The sequence below is a fragment of the Magnolia sinica genome, chromosome 19 (genome assembly GCF_029962835.1).
Source record: "Magnolia sinica isolate HGM2019 chromosome 19, MsV1, whole genome shotgun sequence".
NCBI classification, from domain to species: domain Eukaryota; kingdom Viridiplantae; phylum Streptophyta; class Magnoliopsida; order Magnoliales; family Magnoliaceae; genus Magnolia; species Magnolia sinica.
Genome location: NC_080591.1, coordinates 24,438,762 through 24,466,389, shown reverse-complemented (window position 1 = coordinate 24,466,389; position 27,628 = coordinate 24,438,762). Strand labels below are relative to the sequence as shown.

Genomic DNA, 27,628 nt, shown 5'->3' with positions numbered 1-27,628 from the left:
CCTGATCAACAGGTTGGATGACAAATATATACTCCGGTGGTCCATAAAAAGGTTTCAATTGAGGTCATCCCCACTGCTTCCTGTGGCACGTTTAAGATTTAGATCTGCTTAAATTTTGGGGTGATGTCATAAAATAAGTTGAAAAAACTGATGGACGGTGTGGATATAAAATACATACATCAAGTTGGGTCCCGCAGCGCCCAACACATCAACACACCACTGGTCGGGTTGGTGGTGGCAACACCACCTAATCTGGGTCCTCATCAAATGGTCTGATTCACGGTGCAAAGCATGTTCACGGCCCCGATACCCGATGATTAGCCCATATCTCTCACACGTACGCCAACTTAGCCGCGATTCCACCCTTCAATTTCTATCCGCGCGAATCTACTCTAGTATGAACATGTTTCCTCCTCTTGATATTATGATATCTCGCCGAACATAGGCCGTCTCCAGTCGCTCCAACGACCGATTTCGATCGGTCTCTTCCAGAGCCTTTTCCTCATCTGGGTCTCCTCCAAAACCCTTGAAGAAGCTCTGCAAAGATGGCTGGATTGAATAGGAAGATCTCAGCCGCATCTGCAAGGGCCCACACCAGGAAATCAAAGCAGGGAAGTTCCTTCCGATTGCCTTCAGGTGGGGCCACTCATCCTTCTCTCAAAATCTTTTTTTTTTTTTTTCATTTTCATTTTCATTTTCATAATCTGCTCTTACAATGGAAACTCCGATTCCTCTTTTTCACTGTTTTTACTCTGTTGCTGTGATCAGCTTGTATGCAAATTCCAAAATTTCTGTGGGTTAGAAAGAAGGGAAAGATTCTTAGCTATATCTTCATGTAGGATTCAGGAATTATATGTTAAGCTACTCAAGCAACCTGCACGTTTTCAGTTCCAACAAGTGGAACCATGGTTAGGTAATCCACACCATTGGTCGGTCGCGGTCCACTATGGATGGGCTATTCCCAAATATCTTCTCAGTAGGACATTCTTAACCTTTTGATTGGTATCCTACAGATGGACGATTAAGAAGAGAAATACAATGATGGTCCATGTTCAACTGCAAAAAGAAACAAAGTCCCAAGTTTGGTATTGCTGAGATCTTCTGATCTCGGGGAATTTTGCGGCATGGCCCATCCATGGTGGGACTCGACGAGAAGTGCTAACTGCACTCACTTGAGTGCGACTGCCTCGGACATGGATCTGAAATTGGACCCACTCGGTCAGGTCCATGTCCAAAATGAAGCAATTAAAACCACCGCCAACCACTTCAACTAGAACCACTGCCCAAGCAACACGCCACCAAAATCAAACACTCCTTTGATTCCAATGGCACACGGAATATGCAAGGATCACGTGCAATAAATTGAAAGAAAATAATGGAGAAAAACCCAACAAACACAACCACATAAGATATTCATGGTTCAACACTTGGGATACATCCATGAGCAATCCGGCAAAGAAAATTCCACTATGTCAGAGGAGAGATAACAAATAACAAGGAATGGAGTACCTTCATCAAGAATACAATAAAACCCCCTTGAAGTGCAAAAAAAATGTAGTAGAAAGACTTCACTGAAAAGCACCCTAATCTTTTCGGCTTTTCAGATACAATTGTCCCTCTCATCAATCCTTTCCTTCCTTCAATCCAATCAATCTATGAACTCTGCAAATACTTCAATTTCGCCTTGCCTCATAACTCTTCGGGATAGTTGAGACCACACAATATGGTTACAGGGAAAGGAATGACAATGAGAAACCACGACTTCTTTGTCGAATGCCACCTGATACAAATCTGGTAAGACAAAGCTGAGTGGTTTGTCAAAGCACTTTGCATCCTCCAAAAACTGCTTTTGTGCTCATCCCAATACTATGAACAATGTCCCTAATAAAAAGGCTTTCCAACTAGGTGCCACTTTCCAAAATCCTGATGCTTTGCATAAGTAAGGAGTTTTAGTAAACCATCTGCTAACACTTCCACCATACTTACATGAAATCACTTGCTTGTAGAGATTGACTTCTACAATCCTGAACCTCCATGGCCATTCTCCTGAGTGTGCAAGGTTTGTAAATTTCAGCAATTGTATCCCTATTCCCATATAAATTCCACTTATTCTAAGATGGGTTAGAAAAGGAAATGCTTTTTGTTTGATTCTCAATAGTTCTTGACTTTCTTGGCTGTATTTTTATGCTAGCAATCATTTCTTTTTTTGTTACTGAGCTCATTTAGCGATGCTTTCTTCTATATTTCATGGGGTCCCTTTTCTTCCTTCCCTGCCAACTTTCTGTCACCTATATCTAAGTTAGTTATCTGAACTTGTGCCATAAATTTGCAAGATCCAAACCATTCATCTACTTGGCCTAACCATGGATGGGCCACTCCCCAAAATTCACTCTGGTTAGACAATTGTAACCACCGATTCAAGGACATGACCGGAAATGAACAGTTACAAAAATTCATACCAACTGTTGAAATTCAATGGGCAAAAATGCTCCATTTGGCAATTGAATGTTGTGATTTTTGGGGAATGTCCCATCCACAGTAGGGCCTGACAGATGAACAGTCTGGATGTCACAGATGCGAAAATGACCCATACAACAATTACAGTTGGGTCCTTCTCGTTCTTCAAGTAGAAAGAAACACTCACAACAAGGAGCGTAGATGCCTTGTTGGATAATGAAGGCTTGCTGTTTTTATATAGGGTAATGTTTAATGTTGTTCATTTGTGTTGGTTACATTGGGTAGATGCAGTTTTTTATTGAAGATTCTTACCCTTAAAGTCGTGTGCAATGTGGGAATGTTTGGGACATGGATTAAAATTAGTTTGGACCAGAAATCTGTGTTATATGATTTTGGAATTTGGATGTGTAGTTGTGTGTGGATCTTCCTCTAAGATCATCGTTCTTCTTTGGCCTTGAAGTAAGTTAATTGTGGAATGTCAATGGAGCCCAAAAGTGTGGTTGGTAGTTCCTTATCTCTTGAGGAAATGCAGGGACCCTCTTTAAATGCGTCAATAACCTCTATAAAGTTGAATGGGAAGAATTATCTTCTAGGGGCCTAGTCTGTTGAGGTATTCTTCTTAGCTTACGAAAAAGATCAGTTCCTCACGGATCCTAAATTGGAGGAATTTGACCCTAAATACAAACAATGGATGCGTGAGGATGCACATATTTGATCATGGTTGTGGAATAATATGGAGTCTAAAGTGAGCTCTATTAAACATGACAAAAGATGTTTAGGACACTATGAGGAGAATGTACTCCTCATAACAAAATATTTCTTGTGTATATCAATTATATTAGGAAATCTTTTCTTTCCAAAAAGGGAAAAGCCCCTTGGTGAGTATTTTGCAAAATTGACTAGAATGTGGGAAGAGTAATCCATATATCATTATATTACCTCAGATGTCACCCTCATGAAGAAATAGTGGGAAGATATGAAAGTAGTGAAAATTTTGTCCGAACTACCAGAAGAGTGCCAATCAGTAAAGGATCAGATTTTGGAAGGAGCATCCATTCCTTCAGCAGTAAAGGTTTATGCAAAGCGTCAACAGTCGCCTTGGCAAGTGAATTCAACAACATTCAGGCTAATGCTTCCTGATAAAACTGCATTAGCCTCATCCATTTATTCTAGTTCACGTGGAAGCCATGGTGTATGTTTTGGGCATGGTATTCTCTGTGGTGGCAAAGGTGGTAGATTCCCAGGGGGAGGTAGAGGCGGTCATGGTGGTTGAGAAGACTGTACGTGTACTTATTGTGGCCTAGCAATTCATATTGTGGATTTTTGTTGAGACCTTCATGGAAAACTCCCAAGGTCTTATCAAGCTTTTATGGTGGAGGATGCTTCTTCCGATGGTAGACCCACTACTATTGCTTTATCTAATTCTGGTAATGATTGGATCAGTGTTTCACTATCACGGGAGGAATATGTGTGTTTTCTATCTTCCAATGGTGCCCTCCACCTCTATGGCCACTTTGGCTCAATCACGTAAAGCATGCTTTTGTCATCCTCTTCCTCTTGGATCATCGACTTTGGGGTGTCCGATCATATCTCTAATAATCGTAGTCTCTTCTCTTCTTTGATTTGTGTTTTGTCAAATGCGTCTGTTAGTTTAGCTGATGGTACATTATCTAATGTTATTGGAATTGGTACTGCTTAGTTTAATGCACCAATCTCCGTGTCGTCAGTTCTATATGCACCTAAGTTTCCATTTAATTTTTTATCTGTCAGGAAACCAACGAAGTCTTTAAATTATTCTGTGTCATTCTTTTCTTCTTATTATATGTTTTAGGACCTCAAGATAGGCAGGACGAATGGTGGAAGTCGTAAGAGGAATGGTCTGTACTACTTGGAGAGAGAACCAGTAGGTGCGACAGTGTTTCCTATGGATTTGGCAATTCAATAGCATTGTCGTCTAGGACATCCTATAGACATTGATTCCCTCTCTTCCATAATTGTTAAAGTTGAGGTTTGAAGCATGTGAGCTGAATAAGCATTGTAGAGTTCATTTTCCCTATAGAATTGATTTAAGAAGTGATGTTCCATTTAAATTAGTCCATAAGGATGTGTGGGAACCTGCTCAAGTCCCTAATTTGTTAGGTTTTAGATACTTTATTCTTTTTTTTATTAATGATTACTTTAGAATGACATGGTTATATTTACTGAAGCATAGGTCGGAAGTCTTTCATGTATTTTAGAATTTTTATAATGAAATAAAGAATCAATTTGGTGTAAAATTGTGTATTTTCAGGTCGGATAATGCCCTGGAATTCATTTTTCAAGAGTTTTAAACCTATTTACAAGGTCAGGGAATTTTCCATCAAACCTCTTGTGTTTATACACCCCAACAAAATGGGGTTGCTAAGTGTAAGAATAGATATCTGTTGGAAATTACTCGAGCTTTGTTACTAGAAATGAATATTCCGCAGACCCTCCAGGGTGATGCAATTCTTACCGTGTGTCATTTGACCAATAGGATGCTTTCATCTGTTTTAGATGTCAAAACATCATTCTCTATGTTGTTCTTTGATCAACTAGTCTTTACTGTTCCTCCCAAAGTTTTTGGTTGTACTTGCTTTACTCATATATTTAGTTCAAGTTGAGATAAACTTTTGCCTTGTTTAATTAAGTGTATTTTTTGGGAATTGGGATATTCTCGTACTCAAAAGGATATTGATGTTATTCTGCCACTCTTAAGAAGCATTTTGTGACTGTTGACGTCACTTTTGAAATGTTCCATTTTATGCTAAAGATGAGCGTACTGTCAAAGCCACGTCTATGGAAGTTCCCTTGCCAAAAGTATTTCCTTCAGAATTTGATGTTGAGATGCCACCGATACCTCAGAAGGATTTCAAACAAACTTGTTATAGAAAAGTGGAGAAAAGACCAAGCATTATAGACTATTCCTCTTCAATCCACACAATCGACTACCTCACCTTGTGAGGTTCCTATTTCTTATAAGCCTATTGAGGTTTATAATGACCTTCCTATTGTTGTCCGGAAAGGTAAATGTTCTTGTGTAACTCATCCTATCTCCAAATTTGTCACATTTACTTATTTGTCCACAAATTATCTTAAATTTTCCCTTACTTTGTTTGTTTTATCCATTCCTATGCCAATTCAGGAGGCATTTTCAAATGAAAATTGGAAAAGAGCTATGGATAAAGAAATGGAAGCCATGTTCACGAAGAAATCTACATGGAGCAACCTCCTGGGATGTTGCTCAAGGGGAGTCGTCAAACGTATGCAGGTTGACAAATTTGTATATGGGTTGAACAATCACCATGGGCTTGGTTTGAGAAATTCAGTTGTGTGGTTTTATCATTTGGATTAAAAAGGATAAGTATAGATTATTCAGTCTTTTTCAAGCACTCTACCACTAGCTACATAATACTTGTTGTGTATATGGACGATATTATAGTGACCGGTGATGACTTAGGATATTGAAAAGTTGAAGTCATATCTTTGACTTCAGTTTCATATTAAAGGCCTTGGACTTCTTTGATATTTTTCGGAATTGAAGTGGTATGATCAAAAGTTGGAATAAATCTATGTTAGAGAAAATATATGTGTGACTTGTTGAAAGTGACAAGGATATTGGGTGCTAAATTAGTTGATACACTAATAGTCCCTTATCTCAAACTTGAAGCTGAAGAAGGAAAATTGTTAGAAGACCCTGGTATGTACAAAAGGCTTGTTGGCAAACTCATCTATTTGACCATCACTAGGCTTGATATTACCGTTTCAGTTAGTGTAGTTGAGTCAGTTTATGCAAAGTCCAATGGCACCACATTTAGCAGTAGTTATGAGGATTCTCCAGTATTTGAAATGTTCCTCGGGGAAAGGTATCCTATATAAAGCTCATGGTCAGCTTCAGGTAGCTGGTTATTCAGATGCAAACTATGTGAGGCCAATACATGATAGAAGGTCGACTATAGGTTATTGCACCTTCCTAAACGATAATGTGGTCACTTGGAAAAGTAAGAAATAGATGTGGTTGCTAGGTCAAGCGTTGAAGCTGAATATAGATCAATGGTGCGTGCGACTTGTGAGCTTATATGGTTGAAATCTCTTCCCGAAGAATTGGCCATTTAAAGTTCAGGTTCCAATGTCTTTACACCACGACAACCAAGCTGCAATACATACCGCCAATAATATTGCGTTTCATGAGAGAACGAAGCATATAGAAGTTGATTGCCATTTCATTCAAGACAGGATATCTCATAGACAAATCCACACACCTAATATTTCCTCATGATCAAATCGCAGATTTATTCACCATGGGTCCTGGAAAATCTCAATTCGACAAACTTGTTTCCAAACTAGACATGCAAGATAAAGTGACAACTCTTCACTTCATACTTATTGTTTTGAAAAATTATGCCCATTCATAACCTCCACAAGAGAATATTTTTGGATTATAATAGCTTGGTTTTAGTTTAATTCTGAGAATCGAGACATGTCATGGAATGAAGCTTTAAATGGAAAATTTTATTTTCATGTTCATAGAACTAGGAACCCAAAAATTAAAACACCAGAAAATAGGTGGAGCGATCAAGTCCCTTGGGTTGAAAGTCCCTTAAACCCAAATTGGTACCATTTGGACATCCATTGATCGAGGCCGGTTAGGTGAGCACATTGGAGAGTGCAACAGACTAGCTATGTAGGCTGGGTGGAAAAGTAGTCTGACCAGCTAACGTATAAATGGTTCTCTCATTGATCAAGGCTGGTTGGGTGAGCACCTTGGTGAGTGCAATAGACCAGGCCGGGTGAGGTGTAAGGAAAGTTAAGGTTAGATGTAGTAAAGTGGCCCTAGTGTTCAACAAAAATCAACCGTACTGATTATTGCGGTGAATCCTCTATACATTCCATCAAGCATCTATGCATTGGTTTTACTAAGATAATGCATTTTCATAAATTCCTTTAAAATTCTTTATCATGGTTTAATTCTTAATATTTTGGGAAATGTAGTGGAGACTTACTTAGTGGGCTGTTAGCTCATTCTATTATTTTGTTGATGAATTACAGATTTGGATTAGAGCTGCAATGCATGCGCTATAACTCCTTATCTGCGTTTTTGTTTCAGACTTCGAATAATTGTAATAAATAAAGTAGCCGAACGAATAATGTGTTTTGTGGGATTATGTTATAATAATCATGATATCTTTATGTGGAATGGTTACATGTGATGAGTGAATCCTTAGAATGATGAACTTGTAACTTAGAATACTTAGTTTCGCCTAGAATACGACATCAGGGCCGAGTATATGCTCGGGTGCCGGAATCGGGGCGTGACACTACCACCTCTCACCCTTGATTTCTCCAAGTCCTACAGTCCATCATCGTTCTTCACTTCTTATTCTATTAGCAATGCCATCTCTTATCAATTGGTCCATCGCACATTCACTTTGTACACAAATTTCATATCCTTTGGTTGTCCCTATTCCGACTAAGGTACCGATGCCCTTGTTGATCCTAGAAGGAGAGCAACCGTGTTGGAAGAGATGTCTGCATTAGAAAAAATAGGAGACTTGGGATCCAGTTGAAGTGCCAAAAGGGAAACATGTTATAGGCCACAAATGGCCATTAAATCTCAAATATAAGGTCAATAGTTCCATAGAGAGGTACAAGGTTGCTTGGTGGCTAAAGGGTTTACCCAACAGTACAGGGCTGACATTTGTTCTTTTGTTTGTTGCTGCTAATTACAAGTAGTCTCTTCATCAACTCAACATCAAGAATGTGTTTCTTCATTGTGATCTTCAGGAGGAAACAAATATGGCCCTTCCTCCTAGTGTTTGTACTGAGGGGGAGAGTGGTAAAGTTTGCTAGTTGAAAAGGGCTATTAATAGGCTAAATTAGTCTCCCAGAGCATGGTTTGAAAATTCAGTTATGTCGTATCTCAATTTGGCTTCCAACGGAGCACATCTGACCATTCAATGTTTATTAAAAGGAACAATGGTGCTGGTGCTGTGGTGATTGTGTATGTCAATGGCAAAGCGCTTATGGGGATAATGATGAGGAGATTCTAAATGTCAAATCATATTTGAGAAAAGTGTTTAACGTTAAGGACCTTGGACCCTTGAGATATTTTGGATTGAAGTTGCCCAATCTAAACAATGCATAGTCATCTCTCAAAGGAAGTACATTCCTGATCTCCTTACCAGTTCAGGCGTGCTAGGTGCAACATTTGCAGAATCCCCTATTGAAATCAATCATCATCTTAATGAGAATGATTGCTTGGTGATCCAAGTATTGACTAGAGACTAATGGGGGGAACTAATTTACTAAGCAATTAGTCAGCCAGATATTACTTATGCAGTAAGTGCAGTTAGTCAGTTTAAGCATGCTTCTTCTGTCATTATTTGAAGCTATATATTGTATCCTTCAATACAAAGGTCTCCTATGGGGGGGCTTATTGTAATCCAGTTAAGGTTGTTTAAACATCAGTGTTTGTTATGATGTTGATTGGGTTGGTTCATTTGACGATAGGATTTCTATAAGATGCTATTGTATTTGTACCTTTGTAAGAGGAGCTGGTAACTTGGAAAAGCTAGAGGCAAAGTGAGTTGCTTGATCATCTGGAAAAGCCAAGTATCAGGCAGCGACGCATACAACTTGTGTACTCATATGGCTAAAGTCTCATCCTTGAAATGGGTTTTAATTCTAGTATTCTGATTTCCCTCCACAATGACAATCAAGCCACTGTTCATCCGGTTGGAGAATCAATTGGCAGAGATCTTCACAAAGGCTTCTAGTCGGCATCGAATTAGAGATATCTTGGGCAAGCTGGGCATGTGTAATATCTATTTACCTCTTTAAGGCAACGTATTCATAATGGTGATGGTGGCCATAATAGCCACTGCCGTTTCCATTACAATACAGGCCATAACGACTGTTACAGACATGTGCGCGCGCATGCGTGCATGCGTGAGTGCATGTGCACACGCATGTGTTAAAAAAAAAAAACCTATTTCGGTCTCATAAAGGACTGTAACAGCCTTTACAGGACTGGTATGGGACCATTACGGGTCTTTTTTTTCTTTTTTTTGTAACAGCCGTTATGACGTCGTAAAGTGTAACGTTTACCACCGCTACCGTCCGTTACATAACCGTTTTGGAATACCTTGATTTGAGGGGGGAGCATTGGACATTACACATGGGGTATATTGCCTTTGATGCTCTTGTGGAGCACCATAATGGTTTGTTCTCATCTCATGTATTCTTATCTTTTGTCACCGACTGTACTTATCTCTTTGTGGTCAAGGTTTATTATTAACAAAAGGCTATGGGTGGGGAGCTCTCAATTCTCCCGTCCTGTTCACTTTTCCCCCCTTTTAGCTATTTTGGAAAGAGCTTCTAGTCTAAGTTTATGATGTGTTCAAAAGAGTGCAATCTTTATTACAAAAAGAAGTCCAATATTAATTGCTTACTAGCCTTTTTTTCAACCCTCTCTCGAAGATGGATTTCATGTGAACTATAAAAATATTCAGCCAAAATGAATTAGGGGTGGCAATGGGCTGGGTTGGTCAGCCTTAGCCTGGCTCTAGTCCTCTAGGCCCTAGCCCTAATCAGGCTAAAAAAGCCTTGGCCTTATAAGGCTAGTCCTGTAACAAAAAAGAAAAAAAGAAAAGAAATGATCAAGTGTTTGAAATAGTCCAATGTAAGAATTAGAATTCTTTAATGGTATCTAGTGTTGTCATTTGCGATTGCATAAGCGATTATGCAATTGCATATACCATTTTGGGAGGTCAGACGGCATATGCAATTGTGACATATGTGGTTTTATAGCCGTTAGGCATTATGTGATCGCACAGAGGTTATGTGGTCATATAAGCCATAGTTATGCGATCATAATCCATCACATACACTATGTGATGGATTATGGATACTATCCCAACTGTAATGGTGATCGCCGTTACCATTACGGTACAGGCCGTAATGGCCTTCTTTTTTCCAAAATAAGAAAAGAAAAGGAAACCTATATTCACCCTGTAACGGATTTGTAATACACGGCTGTTACGATCAATTTTTCCGTAACAGCCGTTACAACCCCATAACTTGTAATGGATGACACCCTTACTGTTAGTGTTACATAATGGCCATTACATGGCACACCATGCCCACAACTAGTCAACAAGTCACATCATATAAATGGTTTTGATCATTGAAATATAACCTTTGATCGAAGAGTGCCTTTAAACTACACATTTACATTGAATCTGAATTGCTTACACCTTTATACCCTCCATTCCTTATGCGTAATGGTGACATACTTGATAATTGGACCGTCCAATGGCCTGGGCCTGGTCATTCATCATTTACCAAGGCCCAGCCTCGCCTGGACACTAGGCCTATATTTTAAGACCAAGTCTGGCCCTCAGACCTAGTTTAGGGGCCCAAGCCTTAGCCCTACAGGCTGCCCAGCCCATTGCCACCCTTAAAATGAATGCACAAAGTTCTAGTTCTATTCTTCCTACCTCTCTTCTCTCTGTCCTTTGCCTGTGTTGTAATTAAGTTGATGCTCATGCTGGGTCAGGAGTGAATTGAATTGCTGGCATTAAGTTAATCAAGGGGATATGACACAAATTAATGGTGTTTCCTTGCACTCACAAGGTGCATGTACAATTTTGTCATGCCTAACTCGAAAGTAGAGTACTTGCAATGTGAAGCCCCAGCCTCAATATGAATTCGAAGGAAATAAGTTTACAATTTGATTATTTCCTCTTTATTTGACTCATGATGACATTCAATTTGACAATTCACCCAAACACACCCTTATAGTTTCTTAGTATGGCTTTGACAGGGAGTTCACCATCTCTACGGCATCTTTATGTACTTTTATGGTTCCCATGTTTCTCTTTTCCCCATTTTCAGTGACGATTTTGACTTCAAAATGGCATTTTCAGGTATGCTTAAAAAGATATCACTGGTTTTGTTTATGGGCTTCATAGCGTGGGCTTATCAGGCCATTCAACCCCCACCTCCTAAGATCTGTGGATCTTCAAATGGGCCTCCCATTACAGCGCCCAGGATTAAGCTCAGAGATGGAAGGTATCTAGCCTATAAAGAAGATGGTGTCCCCAGAGATAAAGCCAAGTATAAATTCATTTTTATTCATGGCACTGATTCTTGCAGACACGATGCATTGAAGCTTTCTCCGGTATTTACCGTTTCCTGGACGTCTTTTTAGTTTTTAAGGAAAAGGATCTGGTGATACCACTTGCATCTAAGTTAGCATTCAAGTATACTATCTCCGTATTTTTGGCACCCATGTAAGAGATCTGGACCATTCACCTACTCTGCCTTACCATGGTTGGGACTTGCCACAAAAATCAGATGGGTCAGATGATCTTAGGCCCCTATGGGAGAGATTTCTATAATTTCAGATTGGGGTTTTTAAAATCCAGTTAATGGTTGGCATTCAATGAGCAGAGATTCTCCAGTGGTGCATAGGATCATCTGATTGGTGTAATCTTTTGGATATGTTTAATCTGTAGTAGTCGGGCTCGAGAGATGAATGATTTGGACTTTGTACATGTGTGCAACATTTACGGATAGAGTGCCTGATATCTTACTTGGAATATACAACGGCAGATCCTTTTACTATGATTCTTCTTCTTGTGTCTTCTGGTTTCTCTCTGGAAGGTGATTTGGTTGACACTTTGGCTGGTTTACAGGAGTTGACGGAAGAATTAGGAGTCTATTTGTTGTCATTTGACAGACCTGGGTATGGAGAGAGCGATCCAAATCCAAAAAGGACAGAGAAAAGCACAGCTTTAGATATAGAAGAACTTGCTGATCAGTTGGAGCTTGGATCCAAATTCTATGTAATTGGGTATTCTATGGGAGGACAGGTTGCTTGGACGTGCCTCAAATACATCCCCCACCGGTATATGCATCTCATTTTCTGCATTCCCCTTTATCCTCAGTTTCTTTCAGACAAATGAGATGACCACTTGAGAGAGGATTCTTTCTGTGTCCTCTCTTCAAAAGTGCCAACGTGGCTGTGTGCACAATCTGGGCCATCTAGCAGGTTGGCCTTACTATGGATGTGCCACTCTGGTCATCAGGTGGGCCAAACTTGTATGATAAATGGATGGTTAAGAACTGATCAACAGTACATATGCGTAGCCTGGCTAATGACAGCAAATTGCCCGATTTTCAGGCCAGGGCACACAAAAAGTGGGTGTCTGCCTGATGAACAGCCTAGCTCTTGCACACATTGGCATGTGTGGGGAGAATGGGATTCAAGATCCTACTCTTAACTATTTGCCTTAGCAATGATCTTTTTGTTAAGCTTCTTAACTATCATATTTAGTACCTAAGAAATGTGGAACAGTTTATGAAAAGTTGTCAGTAGTTATCATGGACATCTGGTAGAACAGACAAATCCTAGTCTTGCCTGTGGAACTGGAAACCAACTGGTGACATGCGCAATTACAAGCATGCATTTTCTGTGAATATTCTTTGACTTCAAACCAGCCTCAAGTGTATAAAGGCGAGCTCAGAAGGTTCAAACTTCACACTTTCTGAAAGTTGAAACCCACACACCCTCACACGCACATTGTGCAAACATTTTCACCATAATTATAGTGTAAACAAGCTGTGTGGGTCCTTCCATGATCTGTTCTTGACATCCACCTTGGTCATCGTGCAAAAAAAGCCAATCCATGACTTAGGTGGGTTACAAGAGCAGGAACAGTTGGGAGGGGGGCACCTACCATTGATTGCGCTATGCCCCACCCAAGCTTTTGAATGGCCTGATTTTGTGTGTGTGCCATTATCTGGTGCAGATGCTTGATTTCCATGGATTGGATGACATATACATGACACAGTGGACCCTCTACGAGAATCAAAGGTGGACATCTCTCAAATCTTCCTACTCATGTGGCCTACTCAGATTGGCATGATTTTTGGGCACATGTCCAAATGATGGATGGCATGCAAGTTGGTCAGAGTGGATGTCATCAACACATCACAGTAGGGCCCACAACAACTGTTTGCACTTGATCATATATATATGGGAAAAGGTACTAAAGTTCGACCTCATGGGAAGCTTCCCATGAGGTCGAGCTCTATGGGTGCCACCGTGATCTATGTCAGACGTCCACCCCATCAATCAGATGCACCCTTCCATGGTGATCCACGGGCCTAAAAATCAGTCCAATCAATGACTTAGGTGGACCAAACCACAAACAATAGGTGAGAGTAGATACCCACTCATTGAAATCTTCATGATTGTTTATAGGGCCCACTAAGATGTGGTTCAAACATCCAGCCATCCATTGTGTGTGTCGTTCTTGGATGAGGGGTCACGCTAAGTTTCAGTTGTATCAAAAACTCAGGTGGGCCCCACCAAGTGATTTTACGTGTTTTAGGCACAATTTCACATGGTTTCATAGTGTATGGCCCACTTGAGTTTTGGATATGGCTAATTTTCAGGATATCTCATAACCTAGAGAGGACCTACCAAATGCACTGCGTGGATGTCCAACATAAGTCATGGTGGGGCCCATAGAGCTCGACATCATAGCGCGCGCGCGCGCACGCACACACACACATACACACACACATATATATATATTCGCCATGCTCTATCAGTTCGAGCTTTTAGAGCAAGTGGTTAATTGTCCTGAATATGCCTTCTTTATTGAAAACACTAAGGTCCTGCATATGCCTTCTTCATTTTAAACACTAAGGTGTGTTTGGATTGGGGTAAAACAAAAGAAGGGAAAGGAAAACTAAGATGGTGACATCAAGCAGAGGAAAAGTGACATCACTGCTAAGGAAAGGACACCCTTTAGACCCGTTTATTTTTCTACAAAAAATTGTCCTGAAAAATGCTTCCCTTTCCATTTTCTAGTGTATGAGTTCCAATTTTGAAAGGAAAACCTCTTTTCCCACCCATTTTTCCATTTAAAATATCTCATATGAGGGAAGCCTCTTTTCCCACTGATTAGCATTTTGAAGAAAAGGTTTTACTTATTTTTTAGGGAAGTAAATCGATTTCCTTCTCTTTTTATGTTTCTCAATTAGTGGAAATGTCATATCAAATAAATTTATTTTGCTTTCCTTAATTTTCCAAGGTTTTAACCCAATCCAAAGATGCCCTTAAGGCAAATACTATGAGAGGCAAACTGGGGAGGGAATTGTGGCATACATACAAGATCGGAGCCACTCCTAAGGTTGGGCTCACTGTGAATCTGTTGGTATCAATTTTAGACTGGTCCATTGCTTAGGCAGGGGATGTGTGCACAGTAAGTCTTTCTTTCTACAGATCCATTTTTTTTTTTCATCGCATTGGCCCACCTAATGTGTGATCTGTCCTGATTTTTGTGCCAGGGGGTATGCACAGTGGGCCCCACCTGTTGGAATATCTTTGTGAATCACTTATTCTATTTGCTACCGCCTGAACCACCTCAGCTATCCTCATTCATGATTTTTTCATGCTTTTGAGTTTTCGATCATCTCATGTTGGAAATTTGGAATGTTGACAGGCTAGCAGGAGTGGTAATGCTTACTCCAGTTGTAAACTACTGGTGGCCTGGTCTTCCTGCCAATATATCTAACGAAGCGTACAAGCGGCAACCTGTTCGGGACCAATGGGCACTTCGAGTAGCTCACTATGCCCCTTGGTTGGCATACTGGTGGAATAGTCAAAAGTGGTTTCCCACTCACAGCGTTGCAGCTCGTAGCCCCAATATTCTTTCCTCCGAAGATAAGAAACTATTTTCCAATTTTGAAGAAAGAAAACAATTGAAGGTATGCAGTTCTTCTGAGGCTACATGTATCTTCCTAGGTTGGAAGACAATTAGTAACTATCAACCAATAGCATCTACAAGTAATGAAGTTGGTAAAACAGCTTATGAGTTAGATGATCCTTGAGCTGGGGAAATAAGTGAGGTCCATGCATAGGTGATCCAAACCGTTAATCTAATCTGGATATACCATGCAAAATGATCTCTCAGATTGGAAGCTCATAATCATCCAATCTTTGGCTTTCAGTTTTCTTCCCATCGACTGTGGAGTGTGGCCGTCATTTTGAAGGCCACTAATTGAAGGGCTAGGAGTCTCCAACAGGGTTATTTTTACGGAATTCCCTACCATAGAAGAGCCCATCAGATCAAAGTCTGGATTACTGAGGTGTGGCCCCCACTCGTACAAACTCAACCTTGAGGTTTCTATTCATATCCTCAGCTTAAGGGTCATATAATTCCTTTACAGGTAATAATTTTGTGGTAAGAACAGTGTTAGGTTGGAGTATATATTTTGGCTTGGACAGTGCTGAATTTACTCCTAAGCTTTGTTCCCATGCTCCTATTTGTATAAAGGAGAAATTGGGTTATAGAGATGATTTTAATTTCTAAACAATGACCAGTTAATTTTTCTAGAGCATGATTAACGAGCTAGATTAGTTTGTAGTAATACACATTCCTTGACACAAGGATCGTTTTTTTTTTTTTTTTTTAAAATAATGAATAGATACAGAAAATATGAAGAAAGATAAGAGGGGAAACCAAATTACAGAACAAAATTACAAGGGGGATAGAGATCCCAATTCACAAGAAAGCCACACAAGTCCATCCTTAGCAGGCAATCTTTTTCACCTCCTTATGAATGCAATGGACTGAGATAACAACCAGTAACTGACGAAGGTTGTGGTGTCATCTTGGGGAATAGATTGATCTAGTGTGAGATTGGCATGATTCAGAATTGATAAATGACAAATGGGGTTGTGGAACTGGTCCAATTGGCAAATGGAGATGTCATGTGAAAGTGGAAAATGAGGGGCTAAAGATGAATCATGTGTTCAAAACCTCGACCTGGAAGGAATTGATGGAACCCATTCAATATTTAAAGATTCCAATAGGCCTTGGATATTTTTGTGACGTTGTTCTATTGCATAAATGATACACTACACTAGAGAACGAAATGGACTCACTCTCTCTAGGTCATTTACATTATCCCGACTCGTTATGGAGTGAAAAAAATGGATAGAAGATTTCACCATGGCATTCACAATCTAAGATTGACAAAGTATGAATGTAGAAGCTCTGATTAGTTTTTAGATTAGGCCGACATTCACTGGTGGGGTCATTGGAGCTGTTTAAGAATGTCATGTGTAACCATAGATTTTGGAGTTGTAGTACATCCTTGTGAAATAGGAGTCTCTAGCCAATTCACTTTTCTTTTTTGAAAATTTCCCCCACTTATCATCTTCCTACATCTTGACTCATCTCTTCCCGCCACTTGTCGAAGGTTGCAACCTTGGAGAAACAGACATACTTTTGAGAACTCAGACTTGTAACTCTCCAATGTCAACTTCTTCACAACAACCATCTTTATGACAATTAGGATATCGTTCTTCTTTTCTTTTCACCTTAGAACATAGAAGAGAATCAAAACAATCTCAGATAGTAGCTGTCAATGTGGTCCTAGATTGCAAATGTTTGACATGGTCCTTGTTCAGAAGCCATGAAGACCACCTTGCTCGACTGGTTTCTCTCAGAAAATGGATGATCTCTTATATACTAATCATAAGATTTATAAACAGATGAATTCAAAAAGACCCAAAAGTAATCACTCCTAGTACTGAAGATTCAAAAAGAAAATCACATGAGGAACATATAGATGAGAATAACAATATTTCTCGAATAAAACAAGGAAAAAGACTGTGCATGTGGATTAGAATACCAGGATGAGCTTCCCAAGCTGATAAGGCACCAAGCTCGGAAGATATAGTAAATGACTCTCCCGACAGAGAGATGGGCCCTGAGTCAACCTTGAGCTGAGCTGCTTAAGGGCGGAGCTCGGTGAGAGAAATCATCTCCCGAGCTGACCAGATCGACACCGACCAAAGGCGAGACGAAAAACTTGGAAAGAATCCTGCCTCAAACCAAGAAAGGAAAGATTGACACGATTTTACCCAAAGATCATGCCGACCGAGGCAGGCTCAACCATACTTTCAAAAGTAGATTCCCATCCAAATAAGGACCCTCTAGTGGATCCAGTGGATCCCACCAGGACACGCAACTCTTAAAGCCACCTAAACACCCTATAAGTATACCCATTACAATTTGATGGAGGTAAGTAATAAAAACCCTAGCTCAAGTCCTGCTCGTACTATCAATCTATCCGCCTAACTTAGGCATCGGAGGGTCCCTAGCCGCCATCAGCACCCCCGTTGTCCTTCACATATTGTTGATGCAGGTATACATGCATCTACAAGCGACTACACCTGTCCCATCCATATTCAAGCAATAACAGATTGTTCAGTCGGTGAGTGAATTTTGCAATCTGTTATTGCTTGAATCTGGATGGACATGTGTAGTCGTTTGTGGATGCACATATACCTGCATTAATAATATGTGAAGGATAGCGGGAGTGCCGATGGCGGCCGGGGTCCCTCCGATGCCTAAGTCAGGCGAGCAAACTGAAAGTAAAAGCAGGACTTGAGCTAGGGTGTTTGTTACTTACCTCCCTCCAATTGCAATGGGTGTACTTATGGGGTGTTTAGGTAGCTTCAAGACTTGCGTATCCCAATGGGATCCACTGGAACTGTTGGAGGGCCCTTATTTGGATGGAAATCTATTTCCGAAGGTATCGCTGAGCCCACCTTGGTAGGCGTGATCTTCAGGTAAAATCGTGTCGAATCTTTCCTTTCTTGGTTTGAGGCGGGATTCTTTCCGTGTTTTCGTCCCGCCTCTGGTTGAGGTCAATCTGATCAGCTCGGGAGATGATTCTCCTCACTAAGCTTTGCCCTTAAGCAGCTCAGCTGAAGTTGACTTAGGGCCCATCTCTCTGTTGGGAGAGTTACTTACTATATCTTCCGAACTTGGTGCCTTATCAGCTTGAGAAGCTCATCCTGGTATTCTAATTGGCTCAGTTTTAAGGCATATCTCTTATGATTAGTTGCACTTCCCGTATGGCAAACTAGTTCGGTTTTCCCTACAATAGAAAGAATGCTTGTTTTACATGGTCATGTATTGAGCTAGTACTTTGTATGCTTGTCATATCTATCTTTTGACTTGAGAGGACCCATGGTCCTATGAGGTGCTTGACCACTTACTTTGATTCCCTAGTTGGTGAGCCTTTAGGTGGATCAGGGTAAGTTGGGTGACTATAAAGTTTCTTTGTGGGACAAGGATTCAACAAAGAATCACAGCCTGGTAAGATAATTATTCCACATGTTGGCGTGATTGATCAATAAGTAGGCTCTTCTTTTGAAAATTGTTTTGACAACTGTTTTTCTAAATCACCATATGCATTGTTTTCAAGATCAATGGTTTGAACATTTTGATTGATCTGGAAACGGATTCATGTGGCATACTGGCAGTGTAGGGTTAGTGTCGCTGCATGTGGAAGGATAGACACTTGATAGCATGAGATAGGAAACAAAATGATGTGCATTAACACGTAGAAAGGTCTACACATGCATTTGACCTTTTGTTAATTCCCTATGACTAGTGGATTGCACTGTGGGTATTCATTCACTTAATTCAATAGCATTTTGGTAATCTTACCAATATCTACATGCCCTTGAGAGATCCTCTATAGTAAGATGGCTTGGGTGACAATTTGTGTCTATAAATACAGAACACATATAGGGAATGCCTCATAGAGTTCCTTTGCCCCTTCTCCTAGCCTCTTGTGATGGGGACATCTTGCGCACACGCACGCCCCCCCTTACGCAGTATGCAAGGAGGAGGATCCCACCTTTGATCTGGATCGATGACGACATCCATAGAGGGTCTCCTAGTTAGAGGACTGTGTTTTGGTTCCTTGGGGTGGACCCGATCGTCATGTGGATTCCATCATTGGATCTCATGATTGTGGCCCACTACCCTAGGTGACCTATGATTTTGAGTTTTGCTTATTACCGTTATTACGAATATCATGAACGGTTTAGATTGCATTGATTAGTTGTTATTTTTTATTACTTCATCTTTAAGTAATGGCACGACTTTTGGAGTATAGGTTTTTCTTATAAATAGGCAACCCCTTGTAGGGTTTTTTTCATTAAAGATTATTAATAAAATTCTCCGTTTTCCTGCTTCTCTAATTCTTTGAGTTGTGGAAACCTAATTGGATGCGAAACCCTCCCTTCTTCGAAGGGCTAACTACTGTGGTGTGAAGCCACACCCATTTCCTCATATCCTACAGCCATTCCCTCATCAAATCCACCTACATTTGCAACTAATCTTTCCCCTACAGCAGATTTTCAAAATCTGGTCCCGCAGGAGGGCTGAAACTTCGGCGGAGTACAGTGTTCAAACCGATCATCCGTTTGGCCTGAAATTTGGAGGGAAGATGGCCCCATCCCTGGCCGACCAGGCCCTAGCTGGCCGATTCCAGATTCGTGGGCCCCACACACGTGCGGGTTGTCATCCACGCACGTGCGTGAGGCCAATTTGCTGTCCACACGTGCAGGCTGATCACAGGTTCCCTATCGTATCTATTTCACTCCTCTTTCGCCTTGTTTTCATAACCCTAACCCTAGATCATCTCAAATTCTCAAGTTCTATTCTACTTTTGAAACCCTAGGTTTTCCTGAATTGAAACGTGAGAATCCCTTGGATTGGGAAATAATCCTTTGCATGTGTGGATGAATCTACTATCCTTTGAGCATTGTTTGGTCTATAATTTTTAATTGATTCAGCCCTAACATGTGCAGGCTTGGACCCTCGTAGATTCTCCTTGTTGAATGTTTGACTTTATGTGGGATGTGGAATTATTGTGATTGTTTCTAAATTATTATGATCTAAAGCCTGAAAACTTATACATCATATCTAATTTTTATGTCCTGCATCAAATTTGGTATCAAAGCTTAGGTTTTTCATAGGGAATTGCATTGCATGTTTAGGGTTTAGTCTACTTGCGTTTATTTTGCATTAAATTTCATCATATAGGGCTGTTTAGGACCCATCATTCACAACATAAACTGCTGAATTTTCTATTGTCAGAAATTCCCCAATTTTCATTACTGAATTTTTTGTTAACAAACTGTTTGGACAGTTATGATGCTGGAATTTTAGGAGCGTTTAGTCCCATTTAGACGCATATAGTAGCATTAGAGGACCTTTGAGTTGAGTCGGTAGTTGTATGCCCGCATGTACTAGTCGCGGTTTTGGGTTGCACCCTGCATTAAACATGGAGCAATTACAAGAGTCAATGGATAACATAACTTGGCAGTTTAAGTCTTTGGGTAGGCGCTTGGAATAACGAATTGACCAACGCTGGGATCAGCTTAATGTGCACATTGCCCAACTAGAGACCTCCGCCTGGGCAAACCCCGTCATTGGGGAAGATGCTCAATCTCAGGCAGGTGGTCAGGAGGATAGACAAGGGAATGGGGGTGACTAAAGAAACAGACATGGGCGCGCACCCGTGCACCTACCCCGCGAGGGGTATCATGATCATTATGACCCAGATGCGCAACTCCTCAAGGGAGTTAGAGTAGAGGCCCCTACGTTTAATGGCCGCTTGGGCCCTAAAGCTTTTCTAGATTGGTTGGCAGATATGGACCAATATTTTGAGTGGTACGACATGTCAGATGCTCGTCGAGTCCAATTTACCAAGATGAAACTTGTGGGCCAAGCAAAGATGTTTTGGGCTACTGTGGAGTGAAAAAAAGAGAGGTTAAGGGAACCCCCAATAGTCCATTGGGGAGAAATGAAAGAAACTCTTAAGAATAAATACCTCCCTTTCTTTTATCACTTGATGTTGGTTGAAGAATCGAAGTCCAAGTCTAAACCTCTCCATATTCTAAATACCAAAGACTTTGAGCGAGAGATTGAGTCGAACTCGATGGTGTATGCCCTTATACCTAAGGAAAGTACACCAGAGGCTAGTGCAGAGTTACCCGCTGAGGCCATTCCGGTAGTGGATGAATTTCGTGACTTTTCTGATGATCTAACGGATGAGCTTCCCCCTATGAGGGATATACAGCATGCCATTGATTTAGTCTTTAGGGCAACTCAACCAAACTTATCTGAGGTGGTCAATAGGAGTCTGGGAAATTTGCTCAAGTGTTTAGTGGGGGAGCACACCAGGAGTGGGACACTGCACTATCTATCGCTGAGTTTACATTAAATAGTTCTGTCAATAGATCCACAGGTTTAAGTCCTTTTGAAGTCATTACTGGTTATAAACCTAGGAAGTCTATTGATCTTGTCCCTATGTCCCTATCTCATAGACCATCAGAGTCTGCAGAGTCTTTTGCACATCACATTCATTCATTGCATCAAGAAATCAGGCGAAAGATCAATACTATTAATGACCATTACAAAATTTCTGCTGCCTAACATAAACGATTCAAGGAATTCAATGTAGGAGATTCTATGATGGTCTGCATCAAGACAGAGCAGTACCCTCAGGGAGCTGTTCTTAAATTACACGCGCGTAGCGCTGGACCATTGAAAATTATAAAACGAAACGGTCTCAATGCGTATGTAGTAGATTTTCCACCTTCCATGGGAATTAGTTCCACATTCAATGTGGAGGATCTAGTTGCATTTCAAGGGACCACTGATATATTGTCCATCCTGTCACCCAACTATCCTGATTTTTCAAACCTTTCCCTTGATCCATGGCCCCCTCCCTACCTATCTTCTCAGCCTCTACCTCTCATACCTACCCTTCCCACACCCAGAGAGGAGATATAGAATATTCTAGACCATCAGATAATATCGACGTCAGACGGCGGATTTCAAAAGTTCCTAGTCAAGTGGAAGTTACGCCCAGCTTCAAACAATACGTGGCTCACTGAGGAGGAGCTTCAGAGACTTGATCCTAACATCTTGGGGCAGTTCAAGAGATTTGTTTCATCAATGGCGAAACCTTCGCAGTCGGGGAGAGTTGATGGTACATCTCGCGCACACGCACACTCCCCTTACGCACGTATACAAGGATGAGGGCCCCACCTTCGATCTGGATCGATGATGACATCCATGGAGAGCCTCCTAGTTAGAGGACTTTGTTTTGGTTCCTTGGGGTGGACCCGATCATCATGTGGATCCCATCATTAGATCTCATGATTGTAGCCCACTACCCTAGGTGACCTAGGACTTTGAGTTTTGCTTATTACCGTTATTAGGAACATCATGAACGGTTTAGATTGCATTAATTAGTTGTTATTTTTTATTACGTCGTCTTTAAGTAATAGTATGCGCACATGGCACGACCTTTTAGGTATAAGTTTTTCTTATAAATAGGCAACCCCTTATAGGGTTTTTTTCAATGAAGATGATTAATAAAATTCTGCGTTTTCCTGCTTTTCTAATTCTCTGAGTTGTGGAAACCTAATTGGGTGAGAAAGGGCTAACTATCATGCTGCGAAGCCACTCCCATCCCAAATCGCCCCCATCTCCTACTCTCCATATTCCTTATCTCCTACAGCCATCTCCTCGTCAAATCCACCCACGTTTGCAGTTAATCTTTTCCCTATAGCAGATTTTCAGAATCTGGCCCTACAAGAGGGCTGAAACTTCGGCGGAGCACCGTATTCAAACCGATCATCCGTTTGGCCTGAAATTTGGAGGGTAGGTGGCCCATCCCTAGCCAACCAGGCCCTAGCTGGCCGATTCCAGATTCGTGGGCCCCACACACGTGCATCAGACCGGTTTGTTGTCCACATGTGCGGGCTGCATAGGTTCGCTCTCATCTCTATTTCACTCTTCTTTTACCTTGTTTCCATAACTCTAACCCTAGATCATCTCAAATCCCCAAGTTCTATTCCATTTTTGAAACCCTAAGTTTTCCCGAATTCAAACATGAGAATCCCTTGGATTGGGAAATAATCCTTTGCATGTGTGGATGAATCTACTATCTTGTTTAGTCTATAATTTTTAATTGATTCAGCCCTAACATGTGTAGGCTTGGACCCTCGTAGATTCCCCTTGTTAAATGCTTGACTTTATGTGGGATGTGGAATTATTGTGATTGTTTCTAAATTATTATGATCTAAAGCCTGAAAACGTACACATCATATCTAAATTTCATGTCCTGCATCATCTTGTCATATAAAGTAGAAACTCGAGGAAACCATAGTTGTCTTTCTTCTCCTTTAGGTGAGGAGATCTAGGACCTCAAAGCCTTTTTCAAGCATTTGCTTCAGATCTATAGTAAGTGCTAGATCATCAAAGTATGAAACTATACATTCTCATATGTACTCAGACATCTTCAACTCATACAATCATAGAAACCTTTGGGCAAAGATCTTTCCATATCCATTTGTAGAGTGCTATCAGTCCCCCACTTTCAATTCAAGACCGTTTAGTTTCCAAACCCATTCCATCCACAGGTCCCTTTTTGAAAAGGTCAGCTAGGTTGTTAGAAGTCCCATCCTTGTTACCATGTTTTCACCATCATGGACAAGCTTTCAAATAAGTTGGTGCTTCCTTAGAATATGCTTTGTATCCTTTTGATTTTCTTTGGTTTGAATGATGGCATAAGCATTATCACAAATAGAGTTTCATGGGCCTATCCGTGAAGGGTACAACACGGAGTTCCATAAGGAACTTTCTGAGCCACACTGCTTCCTTTGCTGCTCTAGTAGCAGCAACATACTCTCCTCCAGGGTAGCATTTGTTGTACATTTGCTTCATGATATAGCTCCACCTCCGATAGTAAACACCTGACCCAAGGTGGATATTTAATCATCACGATCTGACAGAAATGAGGCATCAGTAAAATCGACAGTTAACAAGTGCCCACCACTAAAAACTAGGGCATAATTTTGAGTTCTCCTTAAGTATTTTAATATTTTTTTAACAGCTGTCCAATGTTCTGAGCTCATATTACTTCTACATTTGCTTACGACCCCTGCAGAAGAGCATATGTCATGTGCATTGCCTGGCATATATGAGGCTACCAACCGTGGAAGCATAGGGAACTCTAAAATCATTTTTACTTTTCCTCCCAAGTTCTTGGACTTTGTTCCTTGGAAAGGACAATGTTGAGTTAAGCGCACCATCCCATTCTTCCTGTCTGTATAGAGTCTATAGACAGAGATGCCCAAAACATACCATGCCTCTCTCTAAGTTCTTTCATGTCAAAGTGTCTAGCTAACCAAACCTTAGCGGAAATGAGTAGCTCGGTGTCATTTCCAATCAATAAGATGTCATCCATGTAAAGTGCAAAGAATACAACTTTTCTCCCACTTAGTTCAAGGTACACGCAAGATGTTCTCTGGGTTTAAGATGAAATTAAAGCCTTAATTGCCTCATAAAACTCGGAATTCCAACTACAAGATGCTTGTTTGAGTCATAAATGGATCTTTGCAGTTTACAGACCTTACTCTCTTGGCATACTAGTGTGAAGCCTTCAGGATGTTATGTGTAAATATCCTCACTAAGAGGTCCATTTAAGGACATGGTCTTCTCAGTTCCATTTTCCAAATCTTATAGTCATAATGGGCACTGATGTCTGTGAGTATCTGAAGGATTTAAGTATGGCTATTGGAGAAAATGTTTCCGAATAATCAATTCTTTTTTTCTTTTCTTTTTTTTTTTTTTTTAGTGTACCCTTTTGCGACGAGCCTTGTTGTATAGGTTTCAACCTTCCATTCATAACTTTCATTTTGGACACCTGCTTGCAGCCAATAGGCTTAGTGTTTGCTGTCAAATTGCCATGCATGCAATCCATTTCAGTTTCCTTTGCTTTCTTCCAGTTTTTTGCATTGTCACTTGTGATAGCCTCAGTTTAAGGTATCGGAGCGTAATCTGCTTGCTCAAATTCTATAGGCATGACAACTGCCATATATGTGAAGAATTCTGGAGGTCTCCTGCCATGTACGGTTCTGCACAACACGAGCAACTGCACTAGCAGGAACAACAGGCATCTCAGTAGGTGGAACTTCAACAGGCAGAGCTGGTAGTACTGCTTACTCATTAGGATTTTGTTCCCACTTGGGATTTCATCCAAGATGAAGCATCCTGTCTAGTTGAGGCTCATATATTGGCGGTGAATCAATCACAGTGGATGGAACAATACTATCAATCAATATATCATTAGAGGAGGTTATGTCCTCAAGGTTAACGAGTCTTTCAAATATATCATTTGAGAAAAGAAAAGAAAAAAAAATGCTATCATCAGGGATTTCTAAAAATAGCATGCAGTCCTAGCCACAAAAACCATTTGTTCTGTAGGACAGTAAATAAGATAACCTTTCATCTCCCTGGGGTATCGTGTAAAATGGCACAAGTTTGTCCTAGAGGATAACTTTCCCAGGTGTTGGGATATGTTTACATGGGCTTTACATCCCCATACAGGCCTGTGTTTTAGCCAGTGTTTGAAGTATCAGTATCGTTACATGTATCGATGACTGGGGATATGGAAACATGTCTCAATATCGCTGATATTATTGCTGATGCCTGGGTAAACATCGCTAGCTGAGGAAAACATTGGGATAAAGGTGGATTTTTCAGTGAAACTTCAGGATTTTTTTTATACTTAATCTGGATCATCATCTGCAAAATTCAGGAGGTATTAAAAGACACATGTTTGCATATTTTGACAATAAAATATTGCAAAAAATAACCATACACAAAAAGTTGCCATTTAATAGGGGGCCTAAACCATGTGTTTTTAGAAAATGTAGTGCAGTTATAACCAAAATGAGTTCATATCATTCAAATATCATACAATTCAAGTAATAAGACTAAGCAATACATCTCACAGCCAGCCCCACAATCTGGACTGTTTAATTTTGGAAATGATCTTTGGGTCCATTTCCAAAGTACACATGGACCATTCATCAAGCTTGGCATGAATATAAATGCATTATCTCAATTACTCCGGTGGATCACTATAGCATCTCATGGCTCATATATAAACCACCTACTTGAAATCAAGAGTAGTCTAGCTTTAAAAATAAAAATAAAAAATCCTTAAAGTCAAAGCTTGTTAAAGCAGACCATGAAGAGAACTACATGAATAGTTAGCTTGAATTTATCTATCTCCAAGACAGCCTCTGATGCTTAACCCATATGATCACATTTGCCAAGTTGAAAAGTTCAATTATCACTATAAAATTGTGACCTCTCTTTTATAAGATAACTAAAAACAAGACACAATCCCTTTCTTAAAGTGATCATTATGTTTTCGGAGATCTCCTAAATTAATAAGGATTCTTAAAGATTTGGGTAGCCATTATGTTTTGCCGGTATATGTATGTTTTGGCTGTAAAAATTGTGAATATTGATAGATATATCCAAGTGTTAGAGAGTGATGTGAAGGTTGCCTCCCATGACTATGAAATGATGGGAATGATACAGGACAAGGCATTGCATAACAACTATACCATACAATGCCAGTTTCAACTTTCAACCATCGGATTAGGCAGATCTCAGACAGGGAATCCAAAAAAAAAAAAAAAGTCAAAATTTTCCCATCTGTGATCTCAGTTATTCAACGGCTCTAACCATTTCACACTTGTGATTCAAAAAGAACTTAGACAATGGTTTAATAGCTCATAGGGACATGCACACATACATTCTCATGACCCAAAATGAATTTTTATAACATCAAATCTGGTCGCAATACCCATAAATTCCTTTTCACATCCTCAGGCACAGGTAAGGCAGCAAGGCGATTTCGAGACCATCCACCGCGACATGATCATTGGTTTCGGGAGTTGGGAATTCTCACCCACGGATCTTGACAACCCATTCCCCAACAACGAAGGATCAGTGCACCTATGGCAGGGTGATCAGGACTTGCTGGTGCCCGTCGCCCCTCAGCGTTACATCGCTGAAAAGCTTCCTTGGATTCACTATCACGAGGTTCCTGGTGCGGGCCATTTTTTTGGATATGCAGCTGGTTTTGGCGATGTTGTAGTTAAGGCACTTCTACTTGAAGCTTAGTGGAGCCTTCTTACGGACGATGGACTAATGTCAGGTCACTCTTTTCTGGCATGTTCCTTTTTTCTTATTGCTTGGATTTTTGCTTTTCTGGGATTTTGAAAATTTTCCATTTTGTTGTGCAATCTTTTGTGTGATGAGCTTCTTTAAGTTTTGTAACTTTCATAGGGGACTTAGATGATGAATAGCAAAGTTGCTTTTAGATTGAAATTATCAGATTAAGGTTCTTGCAATCATGTTATCTTTGGCAAGATGGTTCACCTCTAGGTTCT

The 27,628-nt window shown here is 40.4% G+C and overlaps 1 protein-coding gene across 2 annotated transcripts; it reads left to right on the top strand.

The window, feature by feature from the left end:
• Nucleotides 1-434: 434 nt before the first annotated feature.
• Nucleotides 435-27,607, top strand: LOC131235663 (uncharacterized). 2 transcript variants are annotated; one of them, XM_058232945.1, is made up of 6 exons: nt 549-636; nt 4,289-4,364; nt 11,403-11,656; nt 12,174-12,385; nt 14,994-15,258; nt 27,066-27,607. In XM_058232945.1, exons 3-6 carry the CDS (start codon nt 11,405-11,407, stop codon nt 27,357-27,359), a joined length of 1,023 nt encoding a protein of 340 aa, XP_058088928.1. In that variant the 5' UTR covers nt 549-636; nt 4,289-4,364; nt 11,403-11,404; the 3' UTR covers nt 27,360-27,607. The 2 variants fall into 2 exon arrangements, with proteins under 2 accessions (XP_058088927.1, XP_058088928.1); XM_058232944.1 differs by lacking the exon at nt 4,289-4,364 and having other exon boundaries at nt 435-636.
• The last annotated feature ends 21 nt before the right edge of the window (nt 27,608-27,628 follow it).